The 21,635-nt window shown below is 38.3% G+C and overlaps 1 protein-coding gene across 7 annotated transcripts in view; it reads right to left on the bottom strand.

The window, feature by feature from the left end:
- LRRFIP2 (LRR binding FLII interacting protein 2) overlaps positions 1-21,635 on the bottom strand; it is a 118,933-nt gene that overhangs the window by 76,219 nt on the left and 21,079 nt on the right. For all 7 annotated transcript variants that reach the window (XM_089919013.1, XM_089919019.1, XM_089919012.1 and 4 more), the window contains one exon: positions 3,856-3,942. In XM_089919013.1, the coding sequence (XP_089775139.1) occupies positions 3,856-3,942 (87 nt within the window). The remainder of the gene's footprint in view (positions 1-3,855; positions 3,943-21,635) is intronic.

Raw genomic sequence — 21,635 nt, 5'->3', positions numbered from 1 at the left:
AGGACAATGCCTTTAAAGATGGATATTTATCGTTAAAGGTTTCTGGAAAATTATGTTTTGATACGTTCAAGTTAAATTAATGGAAATAAAACATATTGGGTTTTTTTTTTTTTTTTTTTGCGGTATGCGGGCATCTCACTGTCGTGGTCTCTCCCGTTGTGGAGCATAGGCTCCGGACGCGCAGGCCCAGCAGCCGTGGCTCACAGGCCCAGCTGCTCTGCGGCACGTGGGACCCTCCTGGACCGGGGCACGAACCCGTGTCCCCTCATCAGCAGGCGGACTCCCAACCACTGCGTCACCAGGGAAACCCCATATTCTGTTTTTAAAAGTTCACTTGGAGTGAGGATGAAGTGGTTTTATTAAAAAAAAAAAAAAAGCCCACAACCCTGTGAATACACCTGGCCATCTTCTCTGACAACAAATACTTAATTCAAGGCTGCAGCCATTCCCTCAGTTTTAAATTAGGAAACTTGAGAAACTGCATTTACTCTTTCAGGTCACCAACACGCCACTGCTTCAGACATCCAGTTTATAAACAGAAGCACTGGCTAACCTAAGACCAACTGGAAGCCCGGAGAGACATAGGCCCTTTTCTTCTTGGTCCTTCTACCTCCCGCTCCATTATTCACACATGGGGCACCCTCTCATCCCTTAGAATTCTGTGTCTGTCACAACGAAGCAAGTTGTTTACTTCACCAATCCTTTATCACCTATCTATAAAATGGAAATAATGTACCTATCTTATAATGGGGAATGAACACATATATAAAAAGCATGAGCACAGTGTTGGCACACAGATATGCACTCAACAATAGCTTCATTCCTGAGCCTCACGCCCTCGGGTTCCCTATTCACATCCCAACAGCCTACCCCGAGATGAAAAAGTAATAAAATTAGGAGAAATTTTTAATATAGTAAGATTCTTCCTTCTAATAACTGACAATCCAATTGTTTGTATATACACTATTTCATTATAAATTTATTAGTAATTTATATTTTATATTGTGACTATCACATGCCAACTTATACTATAAGCGCATAGACAGAAAGCAGCCAGAGAGACAAGGATAAGGTAAGAAGTGAGAGGAAAAATCAGTTTTAAAGCAGTAAAAGCAAGTGTCAGAAGGGGTTAGAGTGTTAATTATTCCCATCCGAAACTAAACCCCACCTTCCCTGCATGTCCAAATCCTACCTATTACTGAAGACTTGGGTTAGTTGCCACCTGTATTTTAAGCCTCTAACCCCCTTCCATGAAAATCTAGCATGTTCACTGCCTGACCTGCACACCTTTCACAGAGATAAAAAATATGTTTATCTTCATGGCCTTTAAACATAGGAATCAAATATTAAACTTCTAACTTAGACTTTTCTTCTTATTTAATGTTTTGGTCTGCCCTAAGACATTAAAATCTTAGGCAATTTAATTTGAGAACTATTATACACAATTAAAAGAAGAAATTAATATTTCCATTTTTGTAAGTAAAACCGATTTCTTATATTCACACCAAACATTTTTAAGACATCATCAGTAATATTAAGCCAGTTACATGCAGAAGACACTCTAAATAAAAATAATTAAGCTAGCTTTAGTAACAAGAAAGGACAGGTTCCACTCCAAAATAACAAACACATACATGAGGATTCGCTTAATTTTAAGCAACCAAACATCTTTTTTCTCTCTTTTCTAAAATATCACAATGAGAAGTATGATAAAGTTTTAAATGTGTAGGTCAATACAGTCATAAATATTTTCATTCTGGTTATACCTTAGAATGCTATTCTAAAAGGGATTTGTTTATGAAAGTCGCTTGTTCAGCAACAATTAGATAGTGGTTCTTAACCTTTTAGGATCACAGACTCCTCTGAGAATCTGATGATAAAAATGCCTGTGGGCATTTCACATGAAAACATACATATACTCAAATCCTTGCCTGAGATTTTAAGGCTTCATGCCCCATCCCCCATGCCTATTCACATACCAAGCTAACAACCCCTGCAATAGGAGGCAGCTGGGAGACTTATCAACACTGAAAAAAGTTCAAATTTAAGAATGATTCACAGTAACTAATACTCTACTGGTTGCAGTTTGTTCTTGTAGCTAACAAATTTGGGAGTGATGGTAAAACAAAAAAAGTAATTTTCAGAGGAGATGAAAGAATGACTTGGGTCATCCCTCAATGAAAACCCTACTGACTTAGTTTTTTTAAAAAAAGAGAGAAAGGAAGAAGGGAACAGGGAAGGAGAGGCAGGGTGGAGGGCAGTGGAAGGAATGAGAGGGGTAGAGGGACAAATCTGAGGGACAGAAGAACAAACCCATAGAAAGAAAACACATTCATCTACTCAATCTTTCTTGGTCAGGAGCATTCATGAGATGAGTGTGAGGCTGTAACTACAACAGAAATGGCTGGACTCCAAGCACACACTTGGTCCACTACAGGCAGAAGAGACACTCTCTGACCTTTAGGTTCAAACATGACAAACACTCCTACTTGGCAAACGATTAGTCAATGTTTTACTTTGAGACTGCATATTTCAGCAACTGATCACAACATGCAGGGCAGGCAATCCTGGCCTACCAGCCACTTCTGAATCTGTCCCCATTTCCGATCAAAGGAATGATAAGAGTGCTACAAATGCAAAAGTTTCATAAACTAAAGCATCCAACATACTGCATTCTATGAAAAGTCTTAAATTAATCACATACATTTGCTCTGAACAGCAATGATTGTTAATTCAAAGTTGTTACACATTCAAAATACAGAACATACTAAGCTAAATATGCTCAATAATAGAGATATATGGTCCTCTGTAGTTTAGAGAACTATAAATAAAACTTATACTTAATAACGGTATCCTTATAATTTTAGGAGTATAAAAGACAATACATTGTCACATTTTCATTTCAAGCCAAGAATTGCATTCATATTTGAAGCTATGAGGTTAAAAAATTTAGCAATATATTAACTGCTTTTGGTTTTGTTTTTGAGCTGTGACAATATGGACTCTATGCACATCTCTTTAACACATTAACAGAAGATCCACCACCAACCTCAAAATAAAGTGTTTAATACTGCCCTGCAGGTTTTACACCCCACTTCGTACTAATACAACATCAGAAATATTTTTTATGGGAATTTTCGGAGCTAGGTCAATGTCAGAAGGAAAGAGTAAAAAAGAGTATTTGTTTCATTTTAAAGCAACCCAATTTCTATATGCCTACTTAGAAAAAAATTTTTTTTGCTTTTCTTTCCAATAATTAAAACATATTGAAATGTATTAACTATAGAAAAGCATAAGAACATAAAACCAATCATAATTCCACCATAGATAAACCAAAGTACTGGTAGTAATCACGTCTTTCCAGTAGTTTTTGACCTATATACAGATACTAGTTTTTGTAACACAAAACTGGAGTTCCACCCATCTTACAGTTGTGCTTTTTTTTTTCATTTTCTTAGATGAATATTTTCTTCTATTATTAAATATGCTTACAAACTGTAAGGTTGTATGATTTCAGTTTTACTATACAGACATCATAACATAATTAATCAAAATTCCAGGACATTTAGGACCACAGGAAATAACTTTGTCATCGCTAAGCCTACTTTAGCTGTTACAAGCACTTATTACACAATAATAACTTATAATGAGTAAGAGCTATATATGTGTTTGCTGTTATGATTTAAAACAAATATTGCATTTAACTTGCTGACATAAATGGCTTGTTAAAATATATACATCAGGTTACTCTATTCCCAGTGTTTCAGAAGAAACCAGTTTTACTTCAGACGGAAACTAGGCAAGTATTGATATTTTTGAGACCAACACTAAATCAGGGTTATCCATCCAAATTACCTCTTTTTGTTGCCGTTCCAATTCTCTCATGCGGATATCTCTTGCTTCTGCTCGGGCAGCCCGTTTTGCTGCCAGTCTTGCCTCTGCCTGAAAAGTAATGTAAAGATTCAGCTTTATTTAAAAACCACCACCACCAGCACCACACCTGTACATCAGCTTGGAGGACAAGGAACCAATGGGACATTACTTCCCAAAGAGGGTGGGGGGCAAGATGTCGTCCACCAGCAGCCTGACTGACTTCTTCCATCAACATCCCGTCCGTACTCACTTCTTTTCCTAGTCCCAGAGTCTCTCCTGAAATCTGGGCCTTTACCGTCAACTGCTTGCCTTGATTACACATTCAAAACATTTCACACAATTCATTATATGTTTCTATGCACTTGCTTTTTCCAGAATTTTCTTCCCCATCAATTCAATCATACAGATTAGAAACTGCAGGGCCAGCCTCTATTTCACTTTGGACCTTGCCAGTATTCCCTCTCCAAGTCCTGTCAATTCTGGACCACTGAGTTTCTCTCCAACCCATCTCAGGTTTCTTTATGCTCACTGTTCCTGCTTGTTTCAGGAACTCTTCCTCTCTCTCTCTCTTTCCATTGAGATATAATTCACACACCATCAAATCCACAACTTAAAAAGATACAATTCAGTGGGTTTTCAAGTACATTCACAAAGTTGCACAATTATCACTACTATCTAATTCCAGGATACTTTCATCACCCCAAAAGGAAAACCTGTACCCATCAGTCGTCACTCCCCGTTACCCAAACCCAGACCCTAGCAACCACTAATCTACTTTCTGTCTCTATGAATCTGCCTCTTCTGGACATAGCATATAAATGAAATCATACAATAGGAACTCTTTATCTCTTGTTTGGATACTGCAACAGTCTCCAAATCCATCTACCCAACTCCAGATTCTGCCCTTCAATTCATCCTCTATGTGGTTACATGATTGCCAGTCTGCCTTTGTGTCTGATCATGTCAATCATTCTGCTGTGTAAAATACTCCAGTGGCTCCCCATTACTCATGGTTAAAGCAAAAATTCCATAGACTAGCACAAAGAGAAGACAGGAGACGAAAAGCAAAAGCAGAGATTAAGGTTTCTCCCAGTCATCTCTCCACCTTATTTCCCATTACGTGCCCCACCTGTGCCAGCCGCATCCACCTCCCTCCACTCCTGGACTCCATCTCCTGTGCTGGGAGGTTAAGCCTCTCTTCACAGACTGCTGGCAGGAGGTATTCTCCCTTCTCTCTTCTTCAGCTACCGTGCTACCTTCTATGAAGGGTTCCCCCAGTCCCTCTTTCACAGAGTAATACCCTATGGACATGTGCCTACTGTGGCTTATTACACTGTATTAAATGTACTACATGGTATTATATGGTATTAAAATTACATACTTCTGTCACCCCACAAATGTCATGCCTCCGTGCCTGCTAAATAAACAAGAGATTTTCAGGTCATGGGCCAAAGTATCGAGGAAATGAGCCAACGAAACAGCTTGATGTACCACATGAAACAAAAAAATCTTCTCTCTGGTTTCTCTTACGGTGGTTTCCTCAGTTCTTGGCCACATCCCAACTCTGATTCAGATCCCCTCTCTTCTGATAATGACAGTAGCTGCTGCTTCTCATGCTGTTATATTTGTGCCTAAGTCTCACACTAGGAAGAGACTCAGCCAATGTTTAAAGTGGTCTACTGTGTGTAAGCAATTATACTGAGCACTGAAAATACAGAGTTAAGACATGCCACCTCTGCCCTGAAGACGTTCACAAACTTGCCAAGGGAGACAAACACAATGTTTAAAGGGAAGGAAGCATGCAGGGAGGAGCAATTAGTTTTGCCTGGCAAGGTCACAGCAGGCTTCTAAGAAGAGGAGACAGTTTAATGGTTACTACTTTTTCAACTACCCCAATTTTGGCGATTTCCTAGTCTGTTTAACTGACCTTTAAGTAGCAAAAAAGCTGCAAAGTGAACGGCAATCTGCCAACTGAAAGCTCTCACACTGTCATCACCAGAGCAATTAGTGTTCTCACATGAATTTTACATTGGCCTCTATCATTAAAAACCCTACATTCCCCACCTTCTTTACCCCTCTATGAATGGTCACCATTTTCTTACCAGAGTTTGTATTTTATAGAGAAAGACTTCAAGGCTAAGTTATGCTTCAGCAGATAACAAATACGTTTTAAAATTACAAAGTATCATTTTTCTGGGAAATATTTTCAAATCTCTCTTTTTAATTTAAGAAAGCCACAGCAATGTGTAGGAATTTTCACTTACACTTATATTATATTATATTATATTATATTATATTATATTATATTAGCTTTGCACTTGTAGATTCCCTTAGAAATTTATTGAGAATGTCAATTTCATCCTCCTGAGATCTGTGGCCAATTCTGCACAATCTTTTCTAAAACAGGACTTCTCTCACCAAACCTAAATTATAGGTAACTGAAATCTATTCTCTAATACAACTTCTTGCACAACAAAAGGACCTACTGTATAGCACAAGGAACTCTACTCAATATTCTGTAATAACCTATATGGGAAAAGAATCTGAAAAAGAATGGATATATGTATAATATATGTATAACTGAATCACTTAGCTGTATACCTGAAACTAACACAACACTGTAAATCAACTATTTAAAAAATTAAATTTAAAAATTAAAAAAAAAAGGAAGGGACCTAACTGCTGTATAACAGAAAGAACATGGGCTTCAGAGCCAGAAAAACATCCTTCTCTTTGTTACTTAGCCAACTTTATGCAAAACTCAGATATTACCTCCCTTGGAGTTGGTATTAAATAAGGCAAGCTTTAAAAAGGTAAAGAGGATTTAAAATTACTTTATCTGTTTTTTTTCGGTACATTGCTTCCACGTGCCTGACAGGAGTAGCAAGGAGCTAACGGTGATTCCAATCTGGTAAGACAAGACGTGTACTCTATTCTTATACTGACATATTTTGAAATAGTCAAATTATAGGTACACAAAGCATACTTCTAAGTACCAACACTAGCACTTTCCCCTCAGAATACTATTGCGTAAAAGAGCTACTGCAAATTCGTTTTAACCCACCCTGACAGATATAAAATAAAAAAGATAAAAAACTAAAGGACCACGAGGATTTAACTGAGTTCAAAACAAAGTTGGCTAAAAAAAAAATAAACATAGAATCACCACTTGATCCAATAATTCCACTTCTGGGTACATACAACAAAGAGTTGAAAGTAGAGACCCAAACAGGTTCTCATTTGTACACCAATGGTCATAGCAGCATTATCCATAATAGCCAAAAGGTGGAAACAACCCAAATGTCCATCAGCAGATGAATGGATAAACAGAATGTGTTATGTACATACAATGGAATATTATGTAGCCTTTAAAAGGCTACATGATAGTAATAATTTAATAGTAAATTTTGACACAGGTTACAACATGGATGAATTCTGAAGATGTTTTTTTAAAATTACATTTTATTGGAGGACTTCCCTGGTGGCGCAGTGGTTAAGAATCTGCCTGCCAATACAGGGGACACAGATTCGAGCACTGGTCCAGGAAGATCCCACATGCCACGGAGCAACTAAGCCTGTGCACCACAACTCCTAAGCCTGGGCTCTAGAGCTTGCGAGCCACAACTACTGAAGCCCGCACGCCTAGAGCCTGTGCTCAGCCACAAGAGAAGCCCACCGCAATGAGAAGCCGGTGCACCACAATGAAGAGTAGCCCCCGCTCGCCACAACTAGAGAAAGCCCGTGCACAGCAATGAAGACCCAACACAGCCATAAACAAACAAACAAACAAACAAATAAATAAAATATATGAGGAAGTTGAGTCTTAAAAAAAAAGTTTTACTGGAGTATAGTTGTTTTACAATGTTGTTGAAGACATTATTAAGTGAAATAAGCCAGACACAAAAGGACAAATATTAAATGATTCTGCTTATCTCAAGGATCTAAAGTAGTCAAATACCATGGAGACAGAAAGTAGAACAGTGGTTTCCAGGGGCTGGTAGGGACAAGGGAATGGGGAGTTATTATTTAATGGGTACAGAGTTTCAGTAAGGATGATGAAAAAGTTCTGAAGATGGATAGTTGTGATGACTGCACAGCAATCTAAATGTACTTAGTGACACTGAACTGTATACTTAAAGATGATTAAAATGATAAATTTTATGTTATGTTTATTTTACCTCAAAAAAAAAGGTTAGTTAACTTAAAAGTTAGCATAAGACATGAATGAAATCAGAAGTATTCAGGAGCCTAAATCATTTAAGTATTTGTATGGTCTTTAGGCTGACATGACCCAAACTTTTAAATCAAGTTAACAGGAAAATTCAGGAACTGGAAATTCAGGTTCAGAAGTTACCTGTGAAATCCAGTAAGTACTGGACCAGGTTTCTAAACATTATTCTGATCATTATGCTTTCAAATATTAGGCACATAAAAGCTGATTAAAGGAAATATGTAATTGGATAGGTATAGGAATTTATTCTTCCTAGAGCAGTGAAAATGAAAACACAAAAAAATAAAGATATGTTTGGATAGAAATAAATCTATTTCTCACTAAATGCTTGGGGCAAGTGGAAAAACAAAATGACAGCAAAAACCATGGGCCTTGATCACTCATGGAATAAACGCTTTAGATTGTGTTAAATCATAAACCTTATACATTCGTTGAATGTTCACTTTATCACTCAACTAATAACTAGGAACCATACAATGGAAAAGATGAGGACTAAACATGTACTATGGTTTGAGTGCTTCTACATTAGGGACTTTTCCTCTAACATCAGAATTTTGTATTATGTTGTTTGGGGATGTAAAAAAAGAAAAATACATGAGATGCAATAAAAAGACAAATACGGCTGACCCTTGAACAACATGGGTTTGAACTGTATGGGTCCACTTACACACGGATGTTTTTCAATAGTAAATACTACAGAACTACATTATCCACAGATCAGAGGAACCCCAGATATGAAGGGCCAACTGTAAGTTACAGGGGGACTTTTGACTGCAGGGAGGGTCGGCATCCCTAACCTCCTCATTGTTCAAGGGTCAACGGTAACTCCATTTTAGAATGGGCAAAGGATTTGAATAGACATTTCTCTATAGAAGATATACAAGTAGCCAATTAGCGCACAAAAAGATGCTCAACATCATTGGTCATTAGGGAAATGCAAATCAAAACCACACTGAGATACCATTTCACACCCACGAAGATGGCTGTAACAAAAAAATTTTTAAATGGAAAATAAATAGCGTTGGCAAGGATGCGGAGAAGTCAGAACACATTGCTGGTGGAGATGTTAAACGGTGTAGCTGCTACTGAAAATGGTTTAGCAGTTCCTCAAAACATTAAACATAGACCATAAGACCTGGCATCCACCTCTAGATATGTACCTAAGGGAAACAAACACATGTGTTCACACAAAAACTTGTACATTAAGTATTCATAGCAGTATTACTCATAATAGCCCCCCAAATGGAAACAACCCAGATATTCATCAACTGATGAATGGATAAACAAAATGTGGTATCATCCATAGAATGGAATATTATTCAGACATAAAAAGGAATGAAGTACTGATATAGGTTACAACATGGATGAACCCTAAGAACATTATGCTAAGTGAAAGAAGCCAGACACAAAAGTTCACATATTGTATAATTCCACTTATATGATATGTCCAGAATAGGAAAATCCAAAGACAGAATGTAGATTACTGATTGCCAGGGGCTGGAGTAAGGGGGAGATGGAGAGTGACTGCTAATTGGTATGGGGTTTCTTTCTGTGCTGATGAGATGTCTCTAATTTGTAATTAGGAAGTGGCAGTGGTTGTGCATCCTTCTGAATACACTAAACACCACTAAAAACTGCATACTTTAAAATGGTGAATTTTACAGTATGTGAATTATATCTCAATTAAAAATTTTTAAATAAATGAGACACAGTGAATAAAAAATATAACGCTAAATTAAATAAATAGTAAAATAGGTAAAACTCCAACACATAAAACTCAGTATATAAAATGGGAGAAAGGGAATCTTATGATCGAGTAAGCCTGAAAAATGCCAGGTTAAATTTTTTAAAATCTTTAATAATACACATTATGAATTGCCAAGAAAAAGGTAAAATAAAAAAGCATTTCTCAGACTTACCTAACCACATTACTAAATAAGCCCTAAGTAATTCTTCAAGGATTATGCTCCAAGGAACACATGTGGGAAATAATGATTAAGCTCTGGCAATATATCAGGACCCAATTCAAACTGTACTAATTCTGTTGCGGGGCGGGGGCCTTACCCTTGCTCTCAATATTTATAAAATTAAACAATGTTTTGAGAATGATCTTCATAGAATCAAAACTCAACTTTCAAGATGACAGAAAAGATGAGACCTCATTAATATTACTGCCATCATTTGAACACTTAGCAAAGCTAGGTGTTTATTTTCCTTTAATCCACAAAGTAACACCTTGAGGTACAGAAGGATTAAGTAATTTGCCTAATATCTCCTGGCCAGCAAGTATTGGAACTGAGATCCACATCCTTAGAATCTGACTCCAGTTAATGCTCTTAACTATGTTGCCACAACTTATATCTTTATACCCCAAGTGTAAGAACATATCCTTAGGCAAATAATAAAAGTTTACTTTGGATGAATTAACCTGTGATTTTTCAATTTAGCATAGATTCTCTCTTTTCTGTGAAACTGTACCATTCTGGTTCCCTTTTTTCTTTGACCATGACTTTACCCCAAATGTAGTTAATCTTCTCCTTTTGCTCTACACAGCCTTTCCTCTCATCTGTTTACTCCACATTTTCAACTATCAGCCAACGAGAATGATTCAAGTCTAGCAACTCAAGCTCTGACCAGAATCAAAGCCTACATTTCCAACTGTCTAGTGGATCTCCTGTCATACACTAAGAGTGAATAAAAGCAACCTCATCTTCCCTCAGTGAATACGCTTTTGCTTCCCTATTTTTCAGTCTCCAGAAATGGAACCCTTGTTGAAAACTCAGTCTCAGGGACTCCTACTTCCTAACTAAAGCTTCTTTACAATATCCCTTAAATGCAACCTTTAATATCCATTCCTACAGACTCCCCCTCTTCCAAGCAGGCCCTTACACTTTCACCTAGGATACTTTATTTCCTAACTCTAACTTCACTTTCTCCATTCCAACTCTCCTCCTATCCGTGTTATTCCCACATTACACACTGTTAAATTAATCTGCACCAAGGAACAGGTGGTTGATTAGCCATAATATACTTTATGATGCCCAATACCCAAAAGCATCCTTACACTTTAAGAATTTTAAATTTAGATTCTATTACTGCTTAGGTCAAATAAACACTGAACAGGCTAAAATAAACCAAATCAGCCCAAATCAGTTTCCAAACCAGAAACTCAGCTAAGGCCAATCCTATTATAACTATCTGTCCTGTGGGTCCACAAGTAAAGCAGGATCTATCCTATCCACTGGACAGTGCCCTCTGTCTCCTTGGAATATAACCCACATGTCAAATTTCATTTGGAACTATTCTGGGGGGGCTGAATATTCTGGGGGGAAACAAAGTTAATCCACTTAAAAAAAAATAGTTTGAATCCATCATCCTAAGAGTCAAAGGCAAGAGAGTTCATTATAAAGTTACATGGCAATATAAATATAAAATATATGTATATACACATAAAACACAAATGTAAAGTTATATAAAATATACATATAAAACATATATGGACATGTCCATATATAAAGAGACACACAGCCTCTGTGCTATGATGTGAACTCCACCCTCCCTAGGGACCTTGCCTCAACTATCTGATCTCTCTCCTCTGTCTACACTCTCTTCCTCTACTGGTTTGTTCTTCTCATCATAAGTAGGTTCAAAGTCTCTCTTATCTTTAAACAAACAAACAAACAGTCCCATCCTGGTTCAGTTCTGCCTCGTCTTCTCTTTACAGCCAACTTTTTCTAGCACCTCCCTCCTCACTCCCCACTCCCTTCAAATGACTGCTTTCTGGCTTCTGCCCAAATCATTTCAGTGAAATTGCTCATACCAAAGTCACTTATGACCTCTGACTACCAAACCCAATAGAATTTTTCTCTTCTTATCTCACTTGTCCTTTCTGGCTTCCCATATCACTGCCACGCAACTTCTTCTGAAAACTCTCCTCTCTTGGCTTTCTGCAATACTAGTCTCTCCTGGTTTTCCTCTTGACTCTCTGGCCTCTCTTCCTCAGAATCCTTCATGGGCTCATTTTTCTCTGCTAGCTCCTTAAACTTTAATATAGCCAAAGCTTCCAGGCTTCATCTCACTCTCTTCACTCTATGTTCCCTCCCTGGGTGATACTGAGAGTCTGCAAAGCTTTGTGTCCAACCCAGACTTTTCTGTCACAGTCCTGATCCAACTGGCTATTAAACACTGGGGCTGTCCCACTGGAACCTCGGATTTGCTATATCACAAATGGAATTTATAATCTTTCCCTTAAAGTTCCTCTTCCTCTTTATGTCCCCATCAGCTGTCCCATTACCCAGAACTGAAATGAAGGATCCCCGTAAGGCTCCTTCCTCCCTCGTTTATATCCCCCCGTCCATACCCTGTCACTAAATCTCAGCTATAGTTCTCATCAAGATTCTCTCTCTCTACTATTTCTTCAGTCCAAACTTCCCTCTCCATTCCCACTATCACTGCCTTAATTCAGGCTCTCATCAACTGTCACCAAGATGACAACAAAGCTTCCTAACTAGTTTTCTCCTTACCACTCTTTACATGGTGGCTAAATCTGATGAAGGTTTTACCCTTCAAGGGCTCCCCCACAGATGCCGAAATCACACGTGAACTCCTTAGCACACAAATCCCTTCCTGATCGGCCCCTCTGGTCTCTCCAGCATCATCTCCCATTCCCCCCACCATCTCTCCAGCCAAACTGAGCTGTTATTCTAGCAGCTTCCCACATGTTCTAGTTGTTTCACACCCCTGTGCCTGAGAACACTTAGAAAGTGACACACACAAACCCATAAAACAATACTGTTTATAGTGATATGTATTAGAACCTTTAGAACAGGAACAGGAAGGACACCTCATGATTTTATTATAGTGGTTCCCTGTTGGGGTGGGGGAAGGGGAAATAGGCCTGGGGGTAAAATAAAGGGCCCTAAACTTGGTTTATAATGTCTTCTCCCTTCCTTCTGATCTTTATAAGAAAAGGTCTGCAGTAACTGTCCCAAAATGTTAGCATCACTTAATGTAGGCTCATGGGTACTGACATTATTATCAAAACCTTTCTGCATTTAACATTTTTCAAAAAGAATAGAACATAACACACACTCAAATGCCTTTAAAGGAAGGGAAACCTCTAGCTTTTAAACTTTTGTCCTGCTGTGATCATGTGACAGTTTTAAAGGGAGGCAAATTAAAATTTCATGATTTGACAGAAATGCACTGAACTGAGCCAAACATGGAACTGCCAGCCTGCATGTATATCCATAATATAAAATCCATGCAACTGGCATAAGAAAGAAAAATAAGGTATAATTTGGACCTTTACAGACCACACTTTAATATCAAGAAATTTGAAATACAAAATTCTAGAAAGTGAAACATTCAAGGCAAATGACTAATTCAGGTAGCTAAAGCCTCAAGAGTTTACTGTGTTTAATTTTGTTTATTCTTCCATGACATTCATGCCAAAAGAACACTGGAAGACAAATTAAGAGACATAATATTTACTGTGTTGCTATGGTTTCCAAATTAACAAATAAAAATCATTACTCAATTTCCTAGCAACTTCCCTTTAGTAGAAAATCTTAGGTACCATTTTTCTTAATTAGATTTTTTTTAATGATTATTCTTTTTTTTTTTAAAGAGGTGCATTTCTTTTTTTTTAATTAATTAATTTTTTTTTTTGCAGTATGTGGGCCTCTCACTGTTGGGGCCTCTCCCGTTGCGGAGCACAGGCTCCGGATGCGCAGGCTCAGTGGCCATGGCTCACGGGCCCAGCTGCTCCGCGGCATGTGGGATCTTCCCAGACCAGGGCTCGAACCCATGTCCCCTGCATTGGCAGGTGGATTCTTAACCACTGCACCACCAGGGAAATCCCTTTAATTAGATCTTACAATATAATTGTGTTTAACCATTTTTTTAAAGCTTTTGGTAGTTGAAAACCAACTATATAAATTTTTCTGAGCATAAACGCCAATATGTATTAGATAAAATCTAGGGATTTTAACCCATTTTCTTCTGATGTCAAACAGCTATATCTTCCTTTTATTTAGAAAACTTCTGACAGCAAAATATTCTTTTGGAATGAGAGAAGGAATTTAATATTATAGACTTTATTACCGAGGTTTGACTACAATCTAGTAAATAGATAGCACAGGAAGACTGAAACTCTGGCTCAGCAATGACGCATCTAACCGAAGGGGAAATGTGACCCACAGTTGTGGTAGAGATACTCTGTGTGTGTGCTGGGGGTGGCGGTGGGGTTGCTAGTAGCGTCCTTACATTTAGGATAAGGGTACTGCGCTATCTGAATTTTTTCTCCAAATACCTGTAACTCATGGGAATGGTGAAGATTGTGACAATGAACTTTATACCAAATATTTTTTAGTCACGCTGACACAAAACTAAGTAATAGGGCTCAATAACCCTCCCTTAATTCTGGTTAGAGGGATAAATCAAGGAACAGTGAGATACCGAGAGTAACGCTGGCCATCACAGAGCCCTGGATTTGCGGGGGCGGGAGGGATGCCCAACCACATCGCCTACCCTCCTTTGCCTCAGTTCCAGTGGGTTTTGGGGGAAAAAACAGAGAGGTCTGCACTTGACAGGAATTGGCTGCATTCATGTACTAATGCCACTGGAAAGATTCCTAAATGACTAAAAACGACAACTTAGGTCTGCTCTTTCAAAGAATTTGTCTACTAAAAACAGTAAGTACAAAGGGGGAGAATTTTTAAAGAAAACTTTTAACTGGACAGAAATGGAAAGAAAAACATTCATTTTTCATAGCCCTGAAAAATTAACTCCTATTTCATAATCTTTTATAAATTTTTGTGTACCACCATTGAGTGTATTAAAGGCATTTGAAAGGTATTTTAAATAAGAGTAATTCTGCCTCCTGTGCAGTTAATTTTTCAGACAAATCCAATTTGCAAAGAACAACCTGAACCAAACACAAAAGGGTGATCAAAAAAGTGCCAAAATTAAGAAAGACTTAAGACATGACCTTGAAATCACAGAGTTCTTTAGGGCTCAGCCTGAGGAGTGATTATCCTCAACTCTACACTTTCTCCCTAGACAATCTCATCCACAACTCATGATTTCAATTACTTCCTACATGTGCACAAGTCTCAAATATGTATGTATAGCCCAGATTTCTCCTTTGACCTCTTGATCCAAATCCCCAAGCTGCTTCTTCAAAATCTCCACTTAAATGCCTCACAGGCACGTTAAATACCACACGTCCTAACATAAATTCATGGTCTTCCCTCTCCAAACCTCCTCCTCGCACTAACGTTGCCTACCACCCCGAGGATGCACAACCCCAAACCTCCCCTCTCTGCCACCTGAGCACTGCCACTCGCTGAGCACCTCCTCCTGCCTCTGCACTCCAACCGCCTCCCCCCATCCCTACTGTCATCACTCTAGGCCAGGCCACCAATGCCTCTGCAAGTCTCATGACTCATCTCTCCGCATCCACTAACGTCTCCTTGTGATATCATCTCCAACCCGCAGGAAAGTCATCCTCTGAAGGCACAAATCTGTTCACGTCATACCCCTACACAAAACCCTTCAATGTTTTTTCCTTTGCTCTTAGGACACAGACCAAAATCTTGTATCAGGGTTCTCACCCTCAGCCCTACTGACATTTGCTGTGGGGACTGTCCTGTGCACTGTAGCATTTTTAGCAACATCCCTGGCCTCTCCCCACACATGCCACTAGCGCACCCCTCCCCCTGTTGTGACAGGCAAAAATATCTTCATACACTGCCAACTGCCCTCAGCTAGACAAAATCACTCTCAGTTGAGAACCACTGGCCTGTGTGACCTGGCTCCTGCCTACCTCTCTGGCTGCTCTCCTCCTTGCTGTACGTGTCAGAGTTAACAGTGATATCACGGGAGGCAAATATTAAGAGTGTAGGAGCCAAAGTGCACATTTCAGCCCGACCCTTTTCTAGCTATGTGGCCTTGCGCAAGTTACCTCACTTCTCCATGCCTTGGATTCATCACGGATAAAATGAGAATAGTAGACCACCCCATAGAGTTATCAAGAGGATTAAATCTGTTTAAAGAACTTAGAAGAGTGCCTGGTACATAATAAGAGCTCAGCAAATGTTAGCTGTGCTGTTGTTACTCCTTGAATTCTCCACACTCTTTCAGCCTCCAAGCTTGTCACACATTCTTCCCTCTGACTGTAAAGCTCCTCCCCGCATCTGACAACTGCTTCCCCTAAATCACTGCATTCCTCCTTCAAAACTCAATTGAAAGGGCGCTTCCTCAGGGAAGCCTTCCCAAAGCCCCCAAAATGTCAAGTCCCCCATCACACACTCTTTAATGAAATCATTTACTGTTCACTCAAAGCATTTAGCACAGTTGTAAATAAACATATTATTACATTTGCTCAATTCTAAGAATGCCACTGGTTGTGATATACACTGACAATCACAGCTTTCAAGACAGAAATTACAATATTAAATGTAGACATTAAATTTGAAGAAAAAAAAGCTGAAAATCAAAGAACAGGTCCATTATGTAATGATTTTTTAGCGTCAATTTTCCCCTCTAGACCCTAAGCTCCAAAAAGAGAAATGACCATGTTAGACCTGTCCATTCCCTGTCCTCCTTACCTAACACAGCATCTACAGAGAGTAAATGCTCAATAAACATTTACTAAATGAATGACATTCAAAATTCACGTTTAAAAAAGAAACCCACTTTATTCTTTTCTTTTAATCTTTTTTTTAAGTTTTTAATTTTTTTTCTTTATTTTTTTGGCTGCTTTGGGTCTTAGTTGCAGCACACGGTATCTTCATAGAGGTATGCGGGATCTTTTCCCTGTGGTGCGCGGGCTTCTCTCTAGTTGTGGAGTTCGGGTTTCCTCTCTCTAGCTGTGGCACACAGGCTCCAAGGCGCATGGGCTCTGCAGTTTGTGGCATGCAGGCTCTCTAGTTGAGGCGTGTGGGCTTAGCTGCACCGCGGCACGTGGGATCTTAGTTCCTCCACCAGGGATCGAACCCATGTCCCCTGCATTGGAAGGCAGATTCCTTACCACTGGACCACCGGGGAAGCCCCCAAAACTACTTTATTCTTAAACGGAAGATGGTATTACCCATAATTATTATTGATTATGGTAATTCTTTGCATTTAAAAAAACTGCTATCCTTGCCAAGAGTTTTTTATCCTTAGTTCGACATGGCCTAAAAATGAATACTCAAATAAAATAGCTAAATAACTATGAGAAAATCATAAGCTCTATCAAGCTATTATGATTATTATTCCATAAAACAATAACACTGGACAGTATCTTATTTATTTATTTATTTATTTACGGTACGCGGGCCTCTCACTGTTGTGGCCTCTCCCGTTGCGGAGCCCAGGCTCCGGACGCGCAGGCTCAGTGGCCATGGCTCACGGGCCCAGCCACTCCGCGGCATGTGGGATCTTCCCAGACCAGGGCACGAACCCGTGTCCCCTGCATCAGCAGGCGGACTCTCAACCACTGCGCCACCAGGGAAGCCCTCTGGACAGTATCTTTTAAACTAAGCACAATTCTTCCCTTTGTATCCTTCTCAGGCTGCTAATCTATAATCAAAACCACAAACTTCCGGTTCTCACTACTCATCATTCCAGATGCCTGGAATTTACCTCTTTAAGCAGCAAAATAATAAAATCCAACCAAGGGTCCATCAATAGATAAATGGATAAACAAAGTGTAATATATACACACAATGGTACATCATTCAGCTATAAAAGAAGCAATTAAGTTATTTACAAGGAAAAAAAAAAGAGGAATGAAGTTCTGACACATGCTACAACACGGATGAATCTTGAAGACATTATGCTAAGTGAAAAAAGCCAGACACAAAAAGGACAAATATTGTATAATTCCAGTTATATGAAGTATCTAGAATTAGACAAATTCATAGGGACATAAAGTAGATTAGAGGTTACCAGGGGCTAAAAGAGGGGGCAATGGAGTTACTACTTAATGGTTACAGAATTTCTGTCTGGGGTGATGAAAGATTTTTTGAAATAGACAGTGGTGCTGGTTATAAAACATTGTTAATGTAATTAATGCCAATGAATTGTAGACTTAAAAATGGTTAAAATGACAAATTTTCTTATATATATTTTAACCACAAATTAAAAGTGAATCATGTAAAAACCATTGAATGGTATGCTTCAAATGAGTGAACTATATGTTATGTGAATTATATCTCAATAAAGTTATTTAAAAAAATGAAATCCAAGTTCTAGCAGCTACAAATGTTAAACAGCCATAGTTTCTTTTTCTTCCTTATTATTACAAGTAGGTTTGCACACCAAATATGTATACACGTAAATTCTGCTCAATGTAAAAGTCTCCAAACATTCCACTTACTAGACCCTAACTCCTATAAAAGATGATCGGTTTCTATGCCTGTCACTGATTCTTTAGATTCAAGAGAGTTGTGTGTTATGAGTATGAATTTTCTTTGGGTCCTGAATCTCAAAAGAGATCACAGAATTTTAGAACTGCAAGGGCTTTCAAATCATCAGGTTCAAAAATAAGCAACGTTCTGATGACTTCCATTTGAAGAGATGTGCAGAAAACATGTTTTCTTCATAATTTCAGCTCTACAACAAGGAAAGGAGGAATATTCCAGGCTTCAGTGAGGCCATAGTAAGACTGCTTGCAAACCCTCCAAGAAGCTTCTACTTCTCATAGGAACACTCTTCATAACACTCACCAAACTGACCGTGGTAAGGCGGCATAACTGGCTTTCATCCATCCCTATCTTTCTCCTTTTGCGAGGCTAGCTGCCTAAGGGTCTCCATTTGATACACTCTGTGCTTTCGGGTAATTTTCACTGAAAGTCAACTCTCCAACTGCATTTCCCCCAAACCTGTGGGACAATCAAAGTCAAACAAGCGAGAAAGGTAAGCATCCAGATTGGCCTTCTGATACCCTAGAGAACCTGCTGCTGACCTCCTCCAACACCTGCTCTTATGAGGTCTTCACAGAGTTGTGACACACATGCTCACCCAGCAAAGCAGCAAAATGCCTATTACAGACACGGCGGGAGTTCTAGATCCATCCACATTCCTGCCTTCATGGAGCAATCTTCAAACATTTCAACATCTTTTAAAAATGCAAACAGGTTTTACAAGATAAGAAGAATTCTGGAGATGGATGGTGATGATGGTTGCACAACAATGTGACTGTACTTAAGTCCACAGAACTGTACACTTAAAAATGGCTAAAGTGGTAAATTTTATGAGTATTTTACAACAATTTTTAAAGTGCACTCGGTTCCACATTTTAGCATGCAAATTATCCAGTTTGCAGAACATATTCATGCCTTTTGTTTCTTTTGCTCTTCATTCCCTCTAGTTGCCTCATTTGGGGCCAACTGAGAAGCATGGATACTTTAGCAGACGGTAAGCAGGAGGAAAAAGAGGCTATTTTTCTTTATTTATGGTATACCCTGTCTACCTCAAAAAACAATTTGAAGTGAGGAAAAGACAAATTAAACGCTTAGATTTAACTTAAAAAAAAGGAAAGATTAAGCTATTTGTCCTTTTTAATTGTTATGGGGGTTCTGTTAGTTTTTATTCCTAATTGTGTGTGTGTGTGTGTGTGTGTGTGTGTGTATTTAAATACAGATTTATAAGCTCAACCTCATAGATTCAGATTTAGCAAGTATGGGGTAACACCTGGGAATCTGTACATTGAAAAAGCAACCTGGGAGATTCAGATGATCAACCACGTTTTAGAACACCTATCTTAATAAATATATTTTTTGTAAAAGAAGAATATTTTACTTCTATTCTTACTTTCTATTTCAACTTATTAATAAGCAACAAAATAGCCTACTGGAAGCCTAACACTATGGTAAAGTTTACATGCACTAGTTACTTTAATTGTCACAGCAGCCCTATAATATACAGGAGGCCCATAGTATTCCCGTTTTACAGATGAGGAAAATGAAGTCCAGAGTAGTTACTTAACATGATTACTCAACCAGCAACTAGTACAGCCAGAATTCAAAGCCACGCTTATAACTCTCCAAAAGTCCAGCTCTTCTGGAAGTAGTATGATACAGAAAAATAAACAATGGCTTTAAAAGCTGAATGTGAGTCCCAGTTCTGATACCTTCCAGACATTAATCTCTCAGCTTCATCTGTTTCCTCATCTGTAAATAAGGCCAATAACAATGCCTATCCTACCTAACTCATAAGGTTATTGTGAGAATCAAGACGTGAAAGTGCTTTTAAAATCATGAAAAGCTACAGAAAAACAAAATATTAATGGAGGAGATGGAGAAGACTGAAAACAGCCCAGCACAGTGAGACTATGTGTTTGAATCCAAGCTCAGCTATTTCTTAGCTGTGTGACCTTAGGGAAGTTACTTATCTTTTCTATGCAATGATTTCTTCATCTGTAAAATGGAGAATATAATAGAACCCATTTCAGAATTTTGTGGAGAGTAAATAAACTAATTCATTTAAAATGTTTAAATAGTATTTGTCACATAGTAAGCACTCAAGTGTTGGATGCTAGAATGCTACCCAATTTTGTAAATGAAGCATCACATCCAAAAAAAGAGTTCAAGTACCCAGTGACAGTACAGAAAGAACCTAGAACATACTGGCATTTTCTCCCCTTATAGAAATCTGGGTATATAAATCCCTCCAATTCTGGAAGCAAACATTTTGAGTAGTTTCAACTTTCAACTAAAACTACGTGGCTTCCAAAATACTTCATTCGGGTAAATACTTAAGACCATTGTAAAGTGTCATCCACTACTTCATTTTAAAATATCTTTTACCTTTTTATCTAAAAATATCTCAGATTTTTTAAAAGTAATTTTGTTAAAGTATTATCACAGTTTTGTCATCAGTTTTTAGATAACTTTCCTCTGCTTCAAATATCCTCCTACAAAATCTGACTTCTAATTCAAAAGCTGAGTAGCTTATAAAAGGAAAAACGTAACAGTGAGCTGGATCCAAAAAAAGACTGTGTAATATGTCAAAAGGAAACAGCACTAGTCCTAAATGAGTTATTTACTAAGAATAACAAAGAGGAAGTGATGAGGGAATAATTCTCACCCAAAGAATACAATTTTAAAATGCTCTAAGCAATTCTTGTACCAGGTTAGTATATGGTCAGGTCTGCAGCTGCAGATAAGAGGCTGAAACAAAGTTGGCTCCTCACTAAGAAATCACAGCTGGGAGTTATCTTAAATTTTCAATATGCAACAGGAAATGCTGCCAGAGATTCGATAGGTGACACCCCTTTCCTTTTTTCTGAGCTGTCAACAAACCAAAACAAAAATGCTCCAGAAGCTCTATTACTAGCTAAAAGTTAGACATAAAAATTCCACTGCAATTATTCAAAAAACAGCTAAGACACTGAATCTGAGCAGACACCAAATAAGGATTATTTCTGTTAACATTTATACAGTGCTTCCTGGAATATATTAACTGTAGAGCCCAATGAGCATTTTTGTAATATAGTTATCATATCTTCATCATTCTAATTACCTTAAGTTTCAATAATGAA

Source organism: Delphinapterus leucas, chromosome 10 (assembly GCF_059928025.1).
Source record: "Delphinapterus leucas isolate spDelLeu-1000000601 "Yukka" chromosome 10, BTC_Dleu_Yukka2, whole genome shotgun sequence".
In the NCBI taxonomy this organism is placed as follows: Eukaryota; Metazoa; Chordata; class Mammalia; order Artiodactyla; family Monodontidae; genus Delphinapterus; species Delphinapterus leucas.
This window is presented reverse-complemented; position numbering and strand designations above follow the sequence as displayed.